Raw genomic sequence first — 20,157 nt, forward strand, 5'->3', positions numbered from 1 at the left:
GAAAACGTTGCATTGCCGTGAAAAACAAAAATACGGCACCTTTGCGCAGCTGGCACAAATGGCCCTCGAGTAGGTGCAGCTATGAGCAGGCAAGTCGAATTGTAGCAAAATGGCGCAAATGACCTAGTTGGACCACTGCTGCAAACACGCTAATCCATAAGAAAGGAGACGTTAAGGAATTGAAAAATTATAGGCCCACTAGTTTGCTTTCAGTATCGCATAAAATATTCACCCAGATAATTTCCGATAGAATAAGGGCAACACTTGACTTCAGTCAACCAAGAGAACAGGCTGGCTTCAAGAAGAGATATACTACAGTAGATCACTCCACGCCGTTAATTGGGTAATAGAGGAGTCCGCAGAGTACAATCAGCCTCTCTATATGGCTTTCATATGTTACGAAAAGGCATTTGATTCCGTAGAGTCACCTACAGTCATAGAGGCATTATGTAATTTTATTTATTTATTTATTTTACAAGTACTGCCAGCCTTGTTACCAGGCCTTAGGCAGGAGTAGTCATATGGAAAAAAAAAAACAAGTATGAAATAAGATCAAACAAGATAACAGACACTGAACAAGAATCTGCATAACAAACAACATGAGAGAAACCTTTTCACAATTATGACTTGACTGGTAAAAACGAGGGATGAACGCTATGGTTTATTCACAAAGTGCAGAAAAGAAAAGGATGAAATCGCTGGACAGTCGACAGTTGTGGCAGGTAATGTGTTACACTCGGAAATCGTGCGCGGGAAAAAAGAATTTTTAAATGCGTTGGTCCTGCAGGAAGAATCTCTAACCTTTTTGTTGCGATAAGAGCGCGTGCAGCGGTGGCTAGCCAGTAGAATATATTATGTTTAATCTATTCCTAATTGATTGTTATAGAGTAAGAAAAATTTCATTCTGTCCCGGTAACGCCTTATTGCAAGGTTTTCCAGTCCTGCAGCTTCTAGAAGAGGTGATGGGGATGTGCGCCAGCTGTATGAATTGAAAATAAACCTAGCCGATTTTCTTTGGAATTTCTCAATTTTAGTGATGTTGGTTTGTGTTGCGGATCCCAAACAATTGCAGAATATTCTAGAATGGGTCGGATGACTGTTTTATATGCTAAAAGCTTTATTTCAGGTGAAGCGTTTCCTATTGATCGCCTTAAAAAGCCTAGTTTCTTCATTGCTTTATTATAAATGTATGTTATGTGTTCATTCCACCTAAGATCTGATGTTATTACTACTCCCAGGTATTTAATGTAATGAAGGAGTACAGGACGCTTACGTAAATATTTTGGAAATTATCTAGAGATTCCACAGCTACCTTAATTCTCTACAAGTAGGAAGATATCAATAAAGGGTTCAAGCAAGGAGGCACAATCTCTCCAATCCTATTCATTGCATGCTTAGAGGTATTCAAGCTATTAGAATGGTATGGCTTAGGAGTGAGAATGAACAGTGAACATCTCGGTAACCTTCGGTTTGCGGAAGACTTTCCTATTCAGCAACAGTGGAGACGAATTGCAACAAGTGATTGAAGAACTTACCCAAACAAGTGTACGAGAGGGAGCTGGTAAGAGGTGGGAGCTGGTGGGAGGTGGCAAGTGTAATTATTTGCATGCATGGTACAATGTATAATGAAGATCAAGTTATTGGCAAAGGACTTCAAACGTTTTGTTTCAAACGCAAATTTATTATGATAATACAACAGTTTCAAATGAACTAGCTTGACTTTTATAATGTCCTCTTATAATGTAAATTGTCTTTTTATAATGTAAATTAGGAATGACTACATGGTTGCACTGGTAGAAAAGAAATGCAACAGCAAGACAAAAAAAGAGCATTAAAAGACTTATATTTGCGTTTACAAACAAGAAACAACTTGCACCTGTACAAACAATAAGATTGCCAGTTCCGAGGTCTTGCAGTTCTGTACTTGCTTATACTAATCACAGCCTGCACCAACCAGTCTAGTCAATTTACAGTCAACTTACTAATAGTGGCATGTACCAGCTTTTGGAAAGTCTCCTGGTCACAGCAAGTCTGGCCTGAGCCAGCTTGGATTTTCATGGAGCTCGTTGTCTGCTGGTTATGTCAAAAGTTCTGAAACCGCTCCGTGAGTGGAAAGCTCTCTCGATGGACTTTCCTGTGGGGCTACCACAGTATGCCTTGCAGCCAAAAAATACGGAGGCGGGCGGGCTTTGTCACACCTAAGTATTTTTGAAAATGTGGAAACATTATAGGGGCCTAGCCAGCACCTTTAACTTTCGACCACAGAGCAATAATTATTCAGAAGGAGAATCTTTTTACCTGTGCCAACCAATAATGCCAATGCACTAGGGCGGCACGGTAGCGTCACACCATGCAAGGACGAAACCAAATGTTTCCGGTGCATCATAACATTTCCGTTGCTTACATGCGCTTCGATGGGAAGTGGCTCATGAACTATGCTAATGCTCCATACTTAGCAAACATTGCTTAATTCCATGCATAGTTATTCCTAGATACTGCTCCAACTACGTGCTGCAAAGCATCTCAAAAGAAATGTTAGCAGCAACTCGCCAGCAGAGAGTGCCTGCTGGTGCCACGAAGTTACTAACTTGCATGCTTTTTGATTACGAGGGCAGATGTCCTCGTGAAACAATGCTGCGATTGCTCTGATCTGGGCAGGGTGTGATGAGCTGTGCAAGCTTTCGCGGCTAGCACTGACTGCTGCTTTTCTTTGTAGCCATGTGCTTTAGCATTTGCTTTTGTATTACATTGCATTGTCTTTCAGCAGGCTTCCCATGCCACGTGACCAAGAGATCAGGATCTCCATGACGGCAAAGGCAAGCACCTTCTATCTGTACAATTTAAGTATGGGGTGCAAATACATTGCACTGAACTACAGCAATGGTTACGCGTGTCCTGCAGGGAAAAGATAATTACCCTTAAAGTTCCCAGTGAACCAGCCCGATTGCAAGCGTGTGCTCATACCATTCCAAGGAAAGATTGAGAGCTCACATTACAACTATGGTTGCAACAATAAATTTATAGATACAGAGAAAGCAGTACTATGGCGAGCGGTAAGGTGAAGAGACTTGTAGAGAATCGATGGTGCATCCTGTCACCTACGATGTTTTCTAGAGTCCGTGGACAGCAGTTCTTTTATTCTTGCTTGGAACCCTTTGAGTGCAAGCACCAGTAGCAGTGAAGTAGCCAACCATAACACCAGATGCTACAGCACCTGTAACTCTGCTATCGTGAATGTACATGCACAAATTGGACCACAGATATTTTATTCATCACCTCACATGGGCTTGATAGATAAGTTTGCAAGAGAACAAGACATTGTCTTGACCAAATATGCATAGTTCTTAATGCACTGCATCTGCAAAAAGTTGTGGAAGATGCCAAATGTACTGCATTTTGCAGCTAACGCGCCACTGTAAGATATATGTATTCTTGCAAAAATAAGAATTGAAGGTGCTCTGACCAATACTGGCTTTCGAAATGAAAAAAAGAAATTGTGCCTTCTGTTGGTTTACAACTCGTACTAAGAAAGCACCTCTTTCGTCTCAAAAGTGGCGAGCGCCAGAATGACCCTGAATTAGCGCATGCTCTCCGAACCCTATCCTTTTCACTGTGAAAGGCGTACAAGAGAGGGCACCATTGCGCCACGCCCTGCACAGTGACCGTATTGAGTTGCAGGGAAAAGGGCTGTTTCACCTCCTGAATAATTCTTGCTCTGTGCTTCTGAAGTACTAGAGTGTACCTCAATGCTTATGAATTCTTGACAGTAAGGAGTCTTTCGCCCATTTTGCCGGGCTTGGTGCACCAGGAATATCTTGCCATACAGCCTAGCAGAAGCTCTGGTCATGATCAGTAGTCTAAAAACTTTTGATACGAATCACATTTAATAAAAGTTGTCTCAATTCAGAAGTCAAAAACTAAAACTAATTAAAATGACGCAGGTTAGTGCAGGGTAAGTACACCCTTTGTACAGGGCAACTACAACCACTATGGTGATTCTTCATTCTCTTTGTCATCCATAAAAAATTTCATCGGTGGCCAATACGCCATGTCGTCCAGTATTTCTGCAAGTAGGTGGGAAAAGAAAAATAGCATCTTGTAAGAACCATAAGTATCTAGGTGCAGCAGGTGGGCCAGCCCCACCTGCAGCCCCACCTGTGCATATATAGGTTTCTCACCTTGCATGCAATGAAGTTGGCAACCTGAACTCTAACCTGTCTATTCTCTTTTGCTCATTGATTCTATGCAACATGTGAAGTTACTACCAGCAAAAATGAATTAACTACTAGCCTGTGAGAAGGCACATACTTACAAAGAGTAGTTCTTTTACTGGAGTACTATAGCGCCAAGTAGACGACACAAGAAGAAGAGACACGGACGAGCGCTTTCGAAAGCGCTCGTCCGTGTCTCTTCTTCTTGTGTCGTCTACTTGGCGCTATAGTACTCCAGTAAATATGCACCAACTAGCCCAACAAAAAGTTCTGCTGGAATACCAGTAGTTCTTTCATCATGCCACATTTCAAATGAACTGGCAAATAGCACAATTGTAATCCTTGGGCTTCATTGCTCAAACAGAGAGAGATTAACTTTTATTTCCGAACAGTTTTGTTCCAGCAGTCATTTTTGATAACTCGATTGACCTACCAGCCACAATTTGTGAATTGCAATGTAGGCATTAAATTAATTAGTTATAAAGTTGTTAACTAAAATTGTTATTGATTTATTAGGGGTGGACAAATATATTCGAAAATTTGAATACGCATCAAATATTACACACCAATTATTCGTGTTCATATTCAAATAGGAAATATATGGTATTTTTTAATATTCCAAACTAACCAAATATTTTGCAACAGACTGTTAAAGTTTGGTTACAGTTGCCTGCCTGCTAAACAAAGTACATTGCAAATTCTCATGAGTGCTACGACAAACGTTCTCGAAGCAATGCAGAAACAAAATGGGCAACGCAAGCTTCATTTTAGGTTTTGCGGCGGAAGCCTACATGACAGCCTACAATTTGTTTGTAGTCTGTCATTTAGTGTTTTTGACAGTCTATAGCCATGTAACAGTTTTATCTTCTACTCTGCAACCTGCAATACTTTCCTTTCACAGGCCCTTTTTTATGTGTCTATGGTACACAAGTCCTTCAGCAGCTTTTTTTTTTTTTTTTACTTTTTCCACAACTCCTGCTCTTTTTTTTTTTTTTGGCAACCATTTATTTAGCATACTTGGAAAGCTAGTCATACAGAAGTCGTTCTTCCTGGGAAGTAATGCCTGCAACCAGGCTCGAAGTTGTTGAGAGGCTATTCGCGCAGCTTTTTTTTAATGACAATAAGTCATTTTGTGCTTATAACTGAACTGTCTTTTCTGCACTAGTCAGTAATGGCTTGGCACTTAAAGGGACACTAAAGGTTAATATTAAGTCAACGTGGACTGTTGAAATATCATTCCAGAAACCTCGAAACGCTTGTTTCATGCGAAGAAGAGACTTATTGTAAGCAAAAATGCGTTGTGAAGCATCCGCATACCTCTAGCACAGTTCAAATCGCCCGCCCTCCAATCGAGGAGTGGTGACGTTATGGTCTCGTAGTGACGTTGTGCTGTCGGTGAGTAAAACGGCGCCAGCAGACGGCGCTACGGCTTTTCTGTGCAATACGCAAACGCGCGGCCAGAAACAGAGCCAAGACAGAGCCGACAGCAGCGCAAAAGCGGAACTATAGTGGCTAGCGGAAAGAAAAGCGCGCGACGATAAGCTGGTTCTTTATTTTATGATGCCAACTTTGACGCTCGCTGCAGTGGACGACCCTGACGACACATTGGCTCGCAATGCTGAGCTCGACTTCAGCGATTTAAGCACTGATGAATGCGACCTGCTGCTGAGGGCAACGTTACTAGACTAGCATCAGTTGTAAAACTCTCCACCCGCGCGCCTACAGCCGCTGTCGCCACTTCTGTGACAGCCACCAGATGGCAGCGCCGTTCCATCGAGCTCCACTGCAGACGCCTTGCCGCAGCCTTGGGTTCGTGCGGACGGGCAGTTTGCGCGTGTTTTACGCTCGCTGGCATTCTCCCTTGTCCGAATTAGTGATACCATGAGAAAGCAGTATCCACCTACAGCAATAAGATTTATCGGGCCAGTTGGTTCATACTGAAAGAAGGGTAAACTGCACGAAAGGAACAAAAGCATACAGTGAAGCGCAGGAGCTGTGTTTCTAAATGTCGTGTGTTTCTTCCTGTCGTCTTAACGTTTGCCGCAGTTTAGGCTCAGGAGCCTGAAGATCTGACCAAAGTGCATGATTGTAGGATGATCTGGGAGCACATAAAAAGTGGCGCACCTAACTGTCGACATCGTTCCGATAGCCGCCTACGCAGCCAGTTACGCAGCACGTCGGAATCGTCTGCTGATATTCTTAACAAACTCGGCGAAGGCTACAGTTTCGCGGATGACATGCTTGCTGAAATTCGCCGTCAACAACGAACCACAGAATACACCAACGCTGCACCGCGTGCTTAGTCCGGCCCGCCCGCGTAGCCGGCTAGTGAGGAAGTGAAGCTGGGCGCAACTGCAGCGCCACGAAGGCGCGGGCGGGTGGTGATTCCACGCAACAGCACCGAGCTTTAAAACTGAAGCTAGTCTAGTAACGTTGGCTGAGGGCTCACGCTGCCGGCGTCGTTGCGTACTACTACGACGGCAACTGTATGTCATGGCTTGTACATATTCGCACATTTGTAGCTTTTCCTTCGTGAAAACCAAATACCGCACTCACCGCCCCGTCTTCGACATGCAGCAATTGTTACGCTTTGGAGAATGCAGGCAAGACCGGCGGAACAGCGCTACGGGAAAGCATTGCTTTGAAAGGCACTCCACACGACTTCAGTAAGTCGGCATTGAACTCATAATCTTCTGGACGACAGTGCAGCGAGCACACTTTTTGGCTCTTTGCCAACGCGCTGTGGCAGAGGTACGACACTTAACCACTTCATACGGAGAGGTTCACTCGTTGGCACACAGTGATAAGTAATGGATTCACCGCTGCAACTGCCCTTGGCCAAGTTCCGCGGACCGTTTGCGCATCCCACGACATCACATGTACATGGCATTCTCGCTGCTTGTTCCAAATGCAAGTTTCGCGAGCCAGCAGAACCAGCGCAGCACGATGTGAGAATGAAACAAGTGGAACTCCAAAGCGCCCGCGGCACAGAGTCGAGCTAAAATGAAACCTTTTGACCACCCGTACTACTGAAGGGTAACGTCAAAATGTTATTTTTTTCTTAAAATCGAACAGACGCACCCAAGTGGCATTTTCTTCCGTCTTATAACCTAATGAAATGATCTTTTCAATACAAGTAGTTGAGTACTAGTGAGAAATTATGATGATGAGTGCCTTCGTCATCGGGCTAGTACCGGTATGTCGCTGGGGGGGTCTTAAATCGTGTCATGCATTTACCTCAATTTCTCGGTTACTAAAGCTCTGTTCGCGATTATATTGACACCTTAGACGTTCTAGAGCATTGCTTTATCACTTTAACTTGACTTCATAGTAACCTTTAGTGCCCCTTTAATTATACCGAAGTAAATATTCCTGCACTAAATATAAGCGTTTCATTTGACTATTCAATAATTACTACTTCATATCTGAAAAAGTTGACATTTGCCCACCTTTATTAATTCGCAAATTATGCATTTCGATTTCTCGCACAAGTAATGTCCATCTCTTTGAGCAGGATCCACCTCAAGCTTTAAAATTGTGCTGTCTGCCACAGGCAATTTCGAAAATTCATAACTCATTCTGAAACACTATTAGGAGTAGCAGACAAAATGGTAGCAGTGACTAACATGCATAGTTTGTCAATGCACAATGTTTCAAACCCTTGTTGATGAAACAAATTAGTTTTGCACTCTTTTTCATTTTACTTTTGTGGTGGTCAGCATTTTAATGACTTTAAATATGTAACGTCTTTCCTCTGGAAATGAAGAGCCCTACAAGTAGTACGTACATGTTGTACTACAATGCACATTCTGGACTTTACACTATTGTGGTACATTTTTATGCACTTGCATTTCCCACGGATAATCTCTGTGCATTACAATTTACTCACTGAAAAAGAAACTAGGCATAGCCTCAATATGGTTGACAAAATTGTCTACACTGTTGCCAATAAACATGAAACTAGAAACAAAAACATGGGAGCACTGTCACCGTGCTGCCAGAACATTGACAATTTGTAGAGCGGCTTTTTTACATTACATAACTGACTATAATTTAGTTTTTCTTTCAACGTTATATTTAGCAAGGGTTAGAATAAAAATTTAACAGTTTTATACATTATTACTTGAATTGCTTAAAGTACAGTGCTTCGTTAACTTTATGGCTACAAAAGAGCACTTGTTTTCTCATAGACGTTCATATTGCTTCTTCAATTATACAGTACATTCGACTATGCTGCATTCTTGTAGATCGTCAAGCTGCCTGAAAGTCATAACTGCAGATAAAGTGATCAAGAATAATTCCAAGTGGCCTGCTTATTGCATGTAAGCCGCAGGATACATACCCTCTTTGGCACTCTCTGCGGAACTGTGACTCTTCTGGTTGGCTTCCTTCAACGGGCTTCTTGGCTCAGCAGTTCCAGTATGTGAACTGAAAAGCGCACACAATGTCCGATACCAATGTACAGCCACTGTCAGAACTAACATGAACAATGAAGACATAACTAAAGGATTAACTTGAAAAAATTTCAACTGACGGAGCAAAGTCTGAATGCTTTGAAAGGAAGACACATTCAAAGGACACTAGAGAAAATGATAAGTTGAGCTGTAATGGTAAATGACCTAGAATACCAAAAAAGTTCCTTTTACGTAGAGCAGAAACTTGATAAGCCAGAAAACAATGTACCAGCTCGTCGTGAGATTTAACGGGCTTGGTTAACTTTTTCATCACTATATATGGACCTAATTGTAGTCTAATGAAACCAAAGATAGAACCCAACAAGTTTTGAGAGCTTTTAGTGCCCCGAAGTGGTCCGGACACAACATACACGTTGAAATCCCTGATGTCACACTGACATAGCAATTCTGGTGTTTCGATGAGAAATTTAAGAAATTAAACTCTGGGCTTCATTTTCTCTTCTACTACCAACCTCTTACTGCAAAATTAATTCCAAGAGAGTTTGAAGAATAATTTAGCAGTTTCACTAAAGATAATGTCCGTTGGTGTTTGTTTATGCTGTCACATTCAAATCACCCAATAAGATCTGTAGCAGACTTTACTGTAGTTGACATCTGTGTAATGCGAAACATTGTCCGAATTGCAGCACGAGACGCAGACGTGCATCGAGCTAGTGGGGTTCAAGTGGTTCCAGATGCGCTTTGAGGCTTTCCTATTATTTAGTCATTTAGGATGCCAAGGGGAAACTGAACCAGCTAAAACACTGGCGCTTGCCTGCGTCTCTTGCTCCTGCTAATACGGTGGCAGCCAGAAGGGCACGTCCACAGAGGAGACACTTTGTGCGTGCACGATGAGCCCACACAATGCATTTGGCGCCCCAGCCAACCATCAAGTGCACCATCAAATCTAGAGCAAGGGTACTCAGCCTTTCATGCAACGCAGCTTCAGAAGAGGCATATTGATCTCATGGTTAATTATGCAGTTCTAGACACTTTCTTTTGGGGCACGAAGCTTTAATTTAATTTGGGCAAAAGTCATGCGCGATGACTATCCAAAAAGCAGTTTCATTTTACCAGCTGCTTCATGAAAGAGGCCAGAGGCAAGCTGGGTTGACTGACAAGAATGCTTTGCATTAAAACAAAATCAGACAAACCAAAGGTGCACTCGAGGCATGCTTGGTAAAGTATAATGGAGACTGTAAATCACGATTATGAGGCATGCCATAGTGGGGGACTTAAGATTAATTTTGACCACCTGTGGTTAACATGCACCTAAATTAAAGTAGACTAGCATTTCGACATTTTGCTCCCCACTATGCGCAGCATGTGTAAATTGTATAGGTGCCTCTGTTGCTCTGTTAGTACTGGGACAGCCTCTTTAGATATGTACAGAGCAAAATTTTGGAGATGATGCACACATTGCGTGAAAGAACACAAGCAGCCATAGATCTCATCCCAACACTAAAAACAATGTTTCTTTAGACATGCTGAAAATATTTACTTGACTGTAACATGTCATTGACAGTAACACGCACTTCACAGCCAGGTAGTAAAAATGCAATGCGCTTGGCTGTTCACTTACAAAATTTTTATTAAGAGAGACTAAGAATTTGTCCTTTGTAAAAAAATGACCTTCGTTCCAAACCCATATTTCGTATGAGCAAACTTTCTCCGATTTCTGCTGTCATTGTTCATCTTCATTTTTGCCCACTTCAAGACAGCACAATTACATACATTATTAAATGACTATTTCATTTCATGTCTCATTCACTAGGATCCGCTGCTGTTTATTCTTCATCTTCCAACCCATACACTTCCACTTCCTCCTCTTCCGATCCTGATTCTTCTTCATCTGCTGACGAGATATCTCTGCTTGTGTAATCAGGAGAAGGACCCGCTCCATCCATACTACTTCACAGCAATTAAGCACCGGCTGTTCTTTCCAAGCACCGATACAGAATTGATTACATGTAGCACTGAGCGCCGAGTTATGCCTGGCGCTGAATCCATCCGCTCTCCGCTGTGCTATCTGTGCGAGTTGGGACTGCGCCAGCTGTTACAATGACGTTATCCGCAGCGCCGCTTGCAAATTCTTTTCTAAGTCATCCATCATGTGCCATGACAGCTGCGCCGCTGACCACATTCTTGGTGCTCTGCGCACTTTTACTGCCGAGCTTCATACACCCGCATTGCATATCTTGAAAGTGGGGGCATATACATACGCACATAATAAATTATTGTATCTGAGCCACAGTGGCATTAATCATTGTTGCTGCTGGACACCTTATCACTAGTATCAACAGCCCGCAGCACCTCTTTGACGCCATCTATGGCATTTGAGATACTGGCTTGTAGACAATGGAAGCTTAACATTCATAAAGCAGGTATAGCCGAGAGCAGAAGTCTGTGCAAAAATTTTTTTTCTATTCACAGCTTAGGCATAAAGGCTGAATTCAAGTGGTACTGCCTACATGCTCCTGTTTAACCAGCGTCATGCATTAAGACTATTCACGTTGCATGGTTGCGCTAGAAGAAATTAAATCTTTTTCTGACTCCGTGGTCTCTAGACTTGCTCTCAACTATAAACAATGCCGCATGAACAGCAGCTTCTACAGCTGCAGAAGTGTAAACTAGACTGGATTAGAGCAATTTTTACTGCCAATGACAACAGCTTGTCACTATTGCAGTTCTGACCTCATACGCATACTAAGGCACCATAATTGCAAATTTTTTAAAGAAAAAGGTGCATATTAGAATCGAACATGATACTTGATGTGTGTTGGTTTGCTCACAACACTCTATGTCCTTGTGTGGGCGTTGTATCTTTGGAAATCATGTTTAGGGCCCTTCATTTCTGGGTTCCGCATTATTCAAAATTTAAAGGTTAAATTACCGGAACAACTTTTAGATGCAGTTGGAAGAAGTGAGTTTTCCTACAGAATCTGTTCCAGAATTTCTTGTTTCGTTTGCACCAAAAAAAGAAATATATGTACACTGAGAAGCAGACAGAGCTTGAGTGGCATACAACACCCCATACTCTGTTTCAGAAGTTCTGTGCAGCAGAACCAAGGCTAGGCGACCCACGAGCGCAAATTCTTGCATAGCGAGATATAATGCTACAGGTTGGCACCCGTTGGGTGACTAAACGGCCTTGACAGGTGGTCTTGTCAGCATGTTTACTTGGAAGCTCCCTTGCAGGTTGCAGGACGGTTTGTTGTGTGACTTTGCTTCATTCTTTATTAAAATATTTATTGAGGTTCTATGATACTGAAAATACAATTAATTCTCCACTTGTTCGAATGAAAATGTGAAAAAAAAAATTCATGCAATGTTACCATGCAGACATTATTTGCATTTAAAAAATACAAACAATTAATTCTTTTAACAGTGGCTGTAGCCAGCACAGTCACAAGATCGCTTCATCCTTTGCAAAAATGGCGTCTGCAGACTTGCTTGCGAGGTATCGTCCCAAGCTGCTCTTTTACGCAAAAGGGACAAATAAGTTGGTGTTGAACATGCTTGAAACAGTGTGGGACGAGTGAGATAAACGTGCGCAAATTCTAATTAGGAAAACAGCTACGCTTACGAATGTCAGCGGGAGCACCATGTACAAATGGATGTTACAAGAGGGATCAAGAGATGGTGCCCCCAATCCATGCAACATGCTGGCTGAGTGCTCCTCATGAACCCTCTGCTTCCGCTGTCTCTGCAAACCTCCTCCTCTTCTGTATCTTGAACTATCTTGAAGACGCATGCCTTTTTGGTGTCAGAGCAAATGTGGAACGAATTCTCTAGCGCTGTTATCACGACAGCTCATCCCACTGGGCAGTTGGTCGTAGTAGATGCTGTCTACGGTGCAACGCTGACCGTTAGCAGACAACAGGGCGTGGAAGGGCACCTTTAAGATGTGTTTGCCCTTTGATTGGTCGAAGAAGCCTATAGCTTCCGCAGTGTTGCACAGAACTACTGAAACAAAGTACTATATACTAATCAGCCAGTTGAGTGCAGAACGAAGGCTTTTCTTAGTGATCTCCATTTAGCTGCTTCACAATTTCATCGGACTACCGAGTTCTTTGCAGTCCTTGACTGCGTCTCCCCATTCTCTTGGAACTTTGCAACTAAGAGACCATCGATTATCTGTCCTACGCATTACATTGGCTGCCCAACTCCATTTTTTAAATGAACGATTATTTATGCATATAATATATACAGAAAATCAAAGTGAAGCTAAAGGCCATTTGGCCTGACGTGGGCTCACCACGAGGAAAAATAGAAATTTAGTGACAGAAATATACTTGGCAGAATAAATTCAGCAAACAATGCTGTTACATGTACCAAATACAAATGTGAAATGCAGAAAAAAATTATATTAACATGTACGCAAGAAGATGTAATGGCAACATCTACGTGGTCATATAATAAAATTTTTTTAAATGCTTTCCACTATGTATTTATACATGCAAAAGAAAAGAAATACAAAAACAAAAGCATGCTAAAACACCAAATGAAGCCCAATCCTTGACACGCACACAATTGGATACGTGGCCATAATACTAGCTACCCATGTTCACTTTATAATCCACGCTGCTCTTGTCATGCCTCTGGCATCCTGTGTCCACGAGCAATTAAACTGCCCACCTTAGCTCGGCCCAGGCCCGATGCCTCCTCTCTGCAGATGCCAGCCGTTGGGTTTTGGAGGCAGCGGAGGCCCTAAGCTGTGCCACCTGCACTTCCTCAGCAATGGCCTGTTCCTTCAGACTCCGACCAAAGTAGACGAGTCGTGCGCCCTCCCGTGAACGGGGAGTCATGGCCTTGAGCTGCTGAGCCAGAGATGCGGATGACTCGGTGGCCAGTGGCTTGGCTGGCGCCCCTGGTTTTCGGAGGGCCTCGCCTCCTGCCGAAGTTGCTGCTGCAACCCCACTTCCACAGGCAGCCACTACTGTAGATCAAAACAAGGACAGGTACAGAATAAAGAATACATATGCGGTTTCCAATACAGAACAGGTGAGCATATAGGTGGCTGCCAGTTAACCAGCCTGTGTACAAACAGAGCATTGTAGCAAAGTGACTGATTGATTGATCGATCACCGAGCTATGTACAGGTGGCGTGGCCCTTGACAGTCCTTGGCACACTTTAATGGGATGCTAAAAAGAAAAATTGAATCAGCTTTGATTGATAAAGTATTCTTAAAGAACGCTACTATTGTGGGATCTGCATTAATAGGTTGATAATTAAAAATAGAAAACTATAATATAATATATTATAATATATTTTCTAATTTTGTGCCAATGCTCCAGAGTTGGCACATTAGTGTGACGTCACACATTTTTACATTTCGTTTTTCACATTTCAGCCATTGTGGGTAGGTAAAAGTTCTCGAAACTTCTTAAGTCGTCCTTGGCGCTATTATAATACTATGTAGTTTACTTTTACTGATCAAAATTTAACTTGGCCTGAGCAGACGATGTCAAAATCTACGACATCACGGCAGGCCGGTGCAGGAACTTCAAGGTGGCGCCGCCACCCATTATTTGTTTTTGTCTTTTCTGGTTTACCAGGTGTCTTCTTGCGGCAAGAACGGCTGTTTTAGTATTGTGGAAGAGTAATTTACTAACATAGCCTAAACCATCTTTCTCTTTATTGTCCCTTTAACAGATGCACCGCTGTTTTGATCTCGACTTGTGACAGTGTGTTACATAAATGTAGTCGCAGTTAAGATTTTATTACAGTAGACTTTCATTTATTCGACTCCTGTTAATTTGATTTTTCATTTATTCTATTCCGACCAAAGGTCATGGCTGGTGCTCAGGCATTTTAATGGGCCTAAACTTTCGTTATTTCGATCCTACAACAGCCCTTTGCTGGTTAATTCGAACTTGACCAGTCAGCATGCACTGCCTGACCTTAGTGACTCTAATAGCGACCCCCTTAGTAGCGCTGTCTGTACCGGCGATGCTTAGGGGACAGTGAATGCGCTGAATACACGTCTTCTCTCGTCAAAAATGCCTATTTTCAGATCACCCTCGGAAGATTTTCAAGTTAAAACCATAGCTCACAGTGCCTGATTACAGTATTCACTTAATTCTAAAGCGCACCTTTCTTATCTTTTCTTTCTTTAAGTTGGGCCAAAAATTGGCTGCACGGTACAGTCAGGCACAAAACTAAAACCGCCTTGGCAACAATTGTATGCTTTACCTCATAGCAATGTATTGCCGCTGAGCCGACTTTAAAAATCGTGTGGCGAAGCTGACTTTAGAAAACCAGCTGCCTTTGAGCAACAATTTTTCTTGCTAAAAAATCGGCTGCGCGTTACATTCCTACTATGTTTAGGAGCTTTAATGTCTTTTTTACTTTGAACACATAGAAAGTCGGTGCGTGTTTTGATTTGGAGGAGAGTTAGAATAGGGCAAATACTGCCAAATAAATCCGTGTCTTTTTTTTTTTTTTTTTTTAGGACAAGGACTGCGAGAGACGACATACACGGCGCGTTGACACACACAGCGCTGTGTATGTCGTCTCTTGCAGTTCTTGTCCTTCGCGCTGTAGGTCATTTTTTATCAGGTACACGTAAATTTTCCAAGTACTAGTGCCAAAAATCACATGCACAATGTGCCAACTATTATAACCACTGTCACTACCGTCAATTCCAAAGTACACTTTCTCCTGCAGTGTGCATGAGGATCCAACAAAGTGTAGTCAACTAAGGTGACTAAGTTTGCCCCTCAGCAGGGATATAATGTACTCTCACTCCAGTCAGCAAGGTAGGTACCTTATACAAAGAGAGCGAGTTAGAAATAACAAGGTTTTGGCACAATTGTGCAATTTATTTTGATATTGGAAGGCGGAACACTCTCATGAAACAGATGCAAAAACACAAAAACTTAGAACTGCAAGATACCTTGTACATTATATTGCAGCGTCAATACTTTTCAAAATTAACTGGAGGCAATTAAGTAAAATAGTCATTCCGTATATGAAATCAGATGCATGCAGAACTGTACGGAAGTACTTGAATCCCATTCATGGTTTTAGAACTTGAGAAAATTGGCATGTATTGATCCTCCTAGCCATCTGCAAACGAAATATGTTCATGGCTGACACTGTATTACTGACGATTCATTTGTCAATTGCGTGAAGTGTTCTGGAATTATAACCTTCCAGTTATTGGTAATACATCCAGAATTTAAATTTTTTGACACACCGAAGTGCCATTGCAAAACGAAAGTTCTTGCTGTACAGTAAAACCTCATTATTACTTAATTGGCAGGGAACATTGATCAGGTACACACTGTGTGATGTACTAATTAATAGACAGTGGCTGATGAGTGGCTATAAACTGACTGGCCAAGAAAACCTTGTTAATTCTCACTCGAACCCACACGCAGACAAGTTTTATTTGCAAGCAGGCAGCAGAAAACTAATTTTCACTTGCCGCCATAGCGGCCTTGTAGCGACTACAGCATCCTCAAACAGCAAGGCCATGAGCCAGTTTCTCCATCAGGCCCCACTTCTGTGCTAATGCCCTCATGATGGTCAACGCATTAGCCACGTCAGATATGGAAGGATCATCACTCACGTAGTCCTCCATGATGGCACCATGGAAGCGCTAAAAGCTATGGGAGCACGAAACATGTCATGGCTACCATGTTTTTATGTCGCTATTGGTAGCGACTGCAGTCCAGGAAAGGCTTGTGCACTGAAATTTCGAGATCTAAGATCTGCACGCACAACATTTTGCCATTTGCAAGCTTGTACATGCCAAAATATGAAGTAAATGCTATGCACTGACCGTTAGGTATGCTTTAAGTGACTATGGCTTAAAGGGCCTCTCAGCAGGTCTGGCCATTTTGAGCTGACAAGCAAAGAGCATACAATGCGCTAAAATGATTGTGTCTGTAAAGTATTACATCGCTAAGCGCCGTGGAAGGATCTGAAATTTCAAACTAAATACCGCTTGCTCTTCTCGCGGCTGCCATGCTCCAAGTCGGAGGGTGACATACAAGCGCTAGTGCGCCTACGTACACGTGTTTGTGCTGCAACGTCGCTTGTGGTGACACGTGACTTCCAGAACTATTCAAGGCAACATCTGTTATTTGTGTAATATGTTGCTTGAATAGGCGAATTAAAGCTTAGAGAAATAATAAAACACACAAACCGAATGCCTGCCTTAATTTGTGTTACTTTGCATCACAGCAAGAGAGATATGCCGTAGTTACTTGATTCTAACGTGCCCTCGATTGTAATGCGCACCTGTTTGCCATGACCTAAAGAAAGAAAAGTCCTTTACAATACCGCGCACCTCATTCTTTCATACAGAAATACAACTTTCTCTTATTTGGAAAAAACAAAGGTTTACTCCCAATGCACTAACATTGCGATAAATAACAAAAGTCACAGTTTCGCCCGACAGGTGAAGCATGGATTATGACAGCAAATTAGTAGACAGCTATACTAAAAGTAAAAGTAAGGACAGCAGTTTTATTGGCCGTATAACCTTTTAAAGATTCACTTACTAACCAAATTAACAGGCATGGTGTCACACGCGCACAAGCAAATATGAATACATCTCACTCAATCACCGCGGATTTATCAAAACCCTGGAGTGAGGAAGTGTGGTAGCAGGAGTGAGGGAATTGACCTTTGTGCGTCCTCTCGCTTTAACGGGAACTAAGCGGTGAGAACACAGCGTGGTGCACCTAGGTGCGTAGGCTGTCTCCATCGCAGATCGCTTTCAAGACAAAGGTCGCGTGGCCACGCTGTACGTAGCAGCCGCCAGTGTAGAACGCCTCTAATGTTTGTGCCAGTCCCACACGCAAGTTTCGGGAACTCCGAATGCTCGTGATGCGGCCCGATTTCTGTCCGTCTCCGCACACATGATCACTTTCCTTTTAATTGCGGCATTGTGATGAACTCAGCATTGCTTTGCAGTCAGCACTTCCATGCTGATAGAGCAAATGCAGAAGACGGGAAGACCGGGAAGACGGACGGTGCACTAAACTAAGTCAAAGGAAGCATTGCCAAACAAAGAGAAGAAGATAGACGGGGAAAAAAAAAAAAAAGACGTGACATATGCATCACGCGGTGCTGGCAGCCGTCTGTGCGACTGCTAACCGTATTGTTGCACCTATGCAGGCATTTTGACGCGGTTCCATCGAGCGGCGCAGGACCATCTTATCCAACGCAGCCCCAACGATACATTCCGGAGCGTGGCCGCAGAGTGATCTGTGCAAGCAATCAGCCAAGAAATTCGCGCCTGCGCGGAAGGCTTTCGACGCCCCTCAAGCAACCCTATAAAAGGAGCCAGCGACAGCCACGGACACATCAGAGCGGTGCTGGCAGCCGTCTGTGCGACTGCTAACCGTATTGTTGCACCTATGCAGGCATTTTGACGCGGTTCCATCGAGCGGCGCAGGACCATCTTATCCAACGCAGCCCCAACGATACATTCCGGAGCGTGGCCGCAGAGTGATCTGTGCAAGCAATCAGCCAAGAAATTCGCGCCTGCGCGGAAGGCTTTCGACGCCCCTCAAGCAACCCTATAAAAGGAGCCAGCGACAGCCACGGACACATCAGAGCGGTGCTGGCAGCCGTCTGTGCGACTGCTAACCGTATTGTTGCACCTATGCAGGCATTTTGACGCGGTTCCATCGAGCGGCGCAGGACCATCTTATCCAACGCAGCCCCAACGATACATTCCGGAGCGTGGCCGCAGAGTGATCTGTGCAAGCAATCAGCCAAGAAATTCGCGCCTGCGCGGAAGGCTTTCGACGCCCCTCAAGCAACCCTATAAAAGGAGCCAGCGACAGCCACGGACACATCAGAGCGGTGCTGGCAGCCGTCTGTGCGACTGCTAACCGTATTGTTGCACCTATGCAGGCATTTTGACGCGGTTCCATCGAGCGGCGCAGGACCATCTTATCCAACGCAGCCCCAACGATACATTCCGGAGCGTGGCCGCAGAGTGATCTGTGCAAGCAATCAGCCAAGAAATTCGCGCCTGCGCGGAAGGCTTTCGACGCCCCTCAAGCAACCCTATAAAAGGAGCCAGCGACAGCCACGGACACATCAGAGCGGTGCTGGCAGCCGTCTGTGCGACTGCTAACCGTATTGTTGCACCTATGCAGGCATTTTGACGCGGTTCCATCGAGCGGCGCAGGACCATCTTATCCAACGCAGCCCCAACGATACATTCCGGAGCGTGGCCGCAGAGTGATCTGTGCAAGCAATCAGCCAAGAAATTCGCGCCTGCGCGGAAGGCTTTCGACGCCCCTCAAGCAACCCTATAAAAGGAGCCAGCGACAGCCACGGACACATCAGAGCGGTGCTGGCAGCCGTCTGTGCGACTGCTAACCGTATTGTTGCACCTATGCAGGTGGGCGCACACACTTTCGTGTGAAAGTTTATTTCCTTGCATTTTACGGTTGCTGCACTGCTCTGGTACCTCTTGTTGTCTGTGACGCGTTTGTGGAAAACTTCTTAAAATGGGGGACGACGAGGCTACGCAACTTGACAATTTTGCCAAGACACTCGCAGACGAGGCTCCCAAAAACATTAAAGAAGTTACTAAGGTTCTGATAGAAATGACTTCCAAATTTATGGAGGCCATGACTGAAATTAAGGTTACCGTAAACAAGTTGAACTCATCTAGCGACGCTGTACAGACTGAAATAGCAGCAGTAAAGGAATCAATGGGTTTCATGAACACTGCCTTTGAGGGCTTCAGAACAGAAGTTAAAACGATGAGGATTGAACTCGCAGAAGTAAAGAAGAACAATCTGGAAATTCAGCAAGAAAATAAGAAGCTGACGAATGAAGTGAAGGAATTAAAAACAGAATTGGTTGAACTGAAGCAATACAGCAGAAGGAATAACATTGAATTGAAAGGTATTCCTGAATCTGATAACGAGGACCTCGGTAGCATGATGACACAGATAACTTCTTACCTACAAGTTAAGCTTTCTCCTGAGGAAATCGACGCTGTACATCGTGTTCCAACCAAGTCGAAGGGACCTCCCAATGTAATTGTGAAGTTTAAGTCAAGGTCCCCACGTGACAAAATATTGCAAGCTGCGAAAAAGAACAGGCTAAATACTTCCGTGCTTGGCTTCCCAGAGAACGATCCCGTTTTTGTCAACGAACATTTATGTCCAGAAAAAAAGGTTTTGCTCGGCAAAGCTATTGGCATAAAGCGTGCCAGAGGCTGGAAGTTCGCATGGGTCTCTGAAGGTAAAATCTTGATGAGAAAAACGGAAAGCTCGAGGGTAATGCACATAACCTGTGAAGATGACCTGGGAAAAATTGTTTGATTACCAATGCTCTTGTGTTTTAGTACTTGTACACTCTTACAATGTCTTTGGCCATAGATGAAGATGACCTGTTAAGCAGCGACAAAAACACATCAATATTTTACTCTAATATCCGCAGTCTGAGGAAGAACCTGAACCTTCTAGTGGCTTCCTTGACAAGATATTCCCAATCTTTTGATATTGTA

General features: G+C 43.5%; 1 protein-coding gene across 1 annotated transcript in view; it reads right to left on the reverse strand.

The window, feature by feature from the left end:
• Positions 1-1,824: 1,824 nt before the first annotated feature.
• Positions 1,825-20,157, reverse strand: part of LOC126540031 (uncharacterized) — a 122,993-nt gene continuing 104,660 nt past the window's right edge. Inside the window, exons 20-22 of the mRNA XM_050186832.3 lie at positions 13,304-13,604; positions 8,554-8,639; positions 1,825-4,064 (exon numbers count right to left, since the gene is read on the reverse strand). Of these exons, the coding sequence (XP_050042789.1) occupies positions 3,988-4,064; positions 8,554-8,639; positions 13,304-13,604 (464 nt within the window). The 3' untranslated portion in view covers positions 1,825-3,987. The remainder of the gene's footprint in view (positions 4,065-8,553; positions 8,640-13,303; positions 13,605-20,157) is intronic.

This window comes from Dermacentor andersoni, chromosome 2 (assembly GCF_023375885.2).
Source record: "Dermacentor andersoni chromosome 2, qqDerAnde1_hic_scaffold, whole genome shotgun sequence".
In the NCBI taxonomy this organism is placed as follows: domain Eukaryota; kingdom Metazoa; phylum Arthropoda; class Arachnida; order Ixodida; family Ixodidae; genus Dermacentor; species Dermacentor andersoni.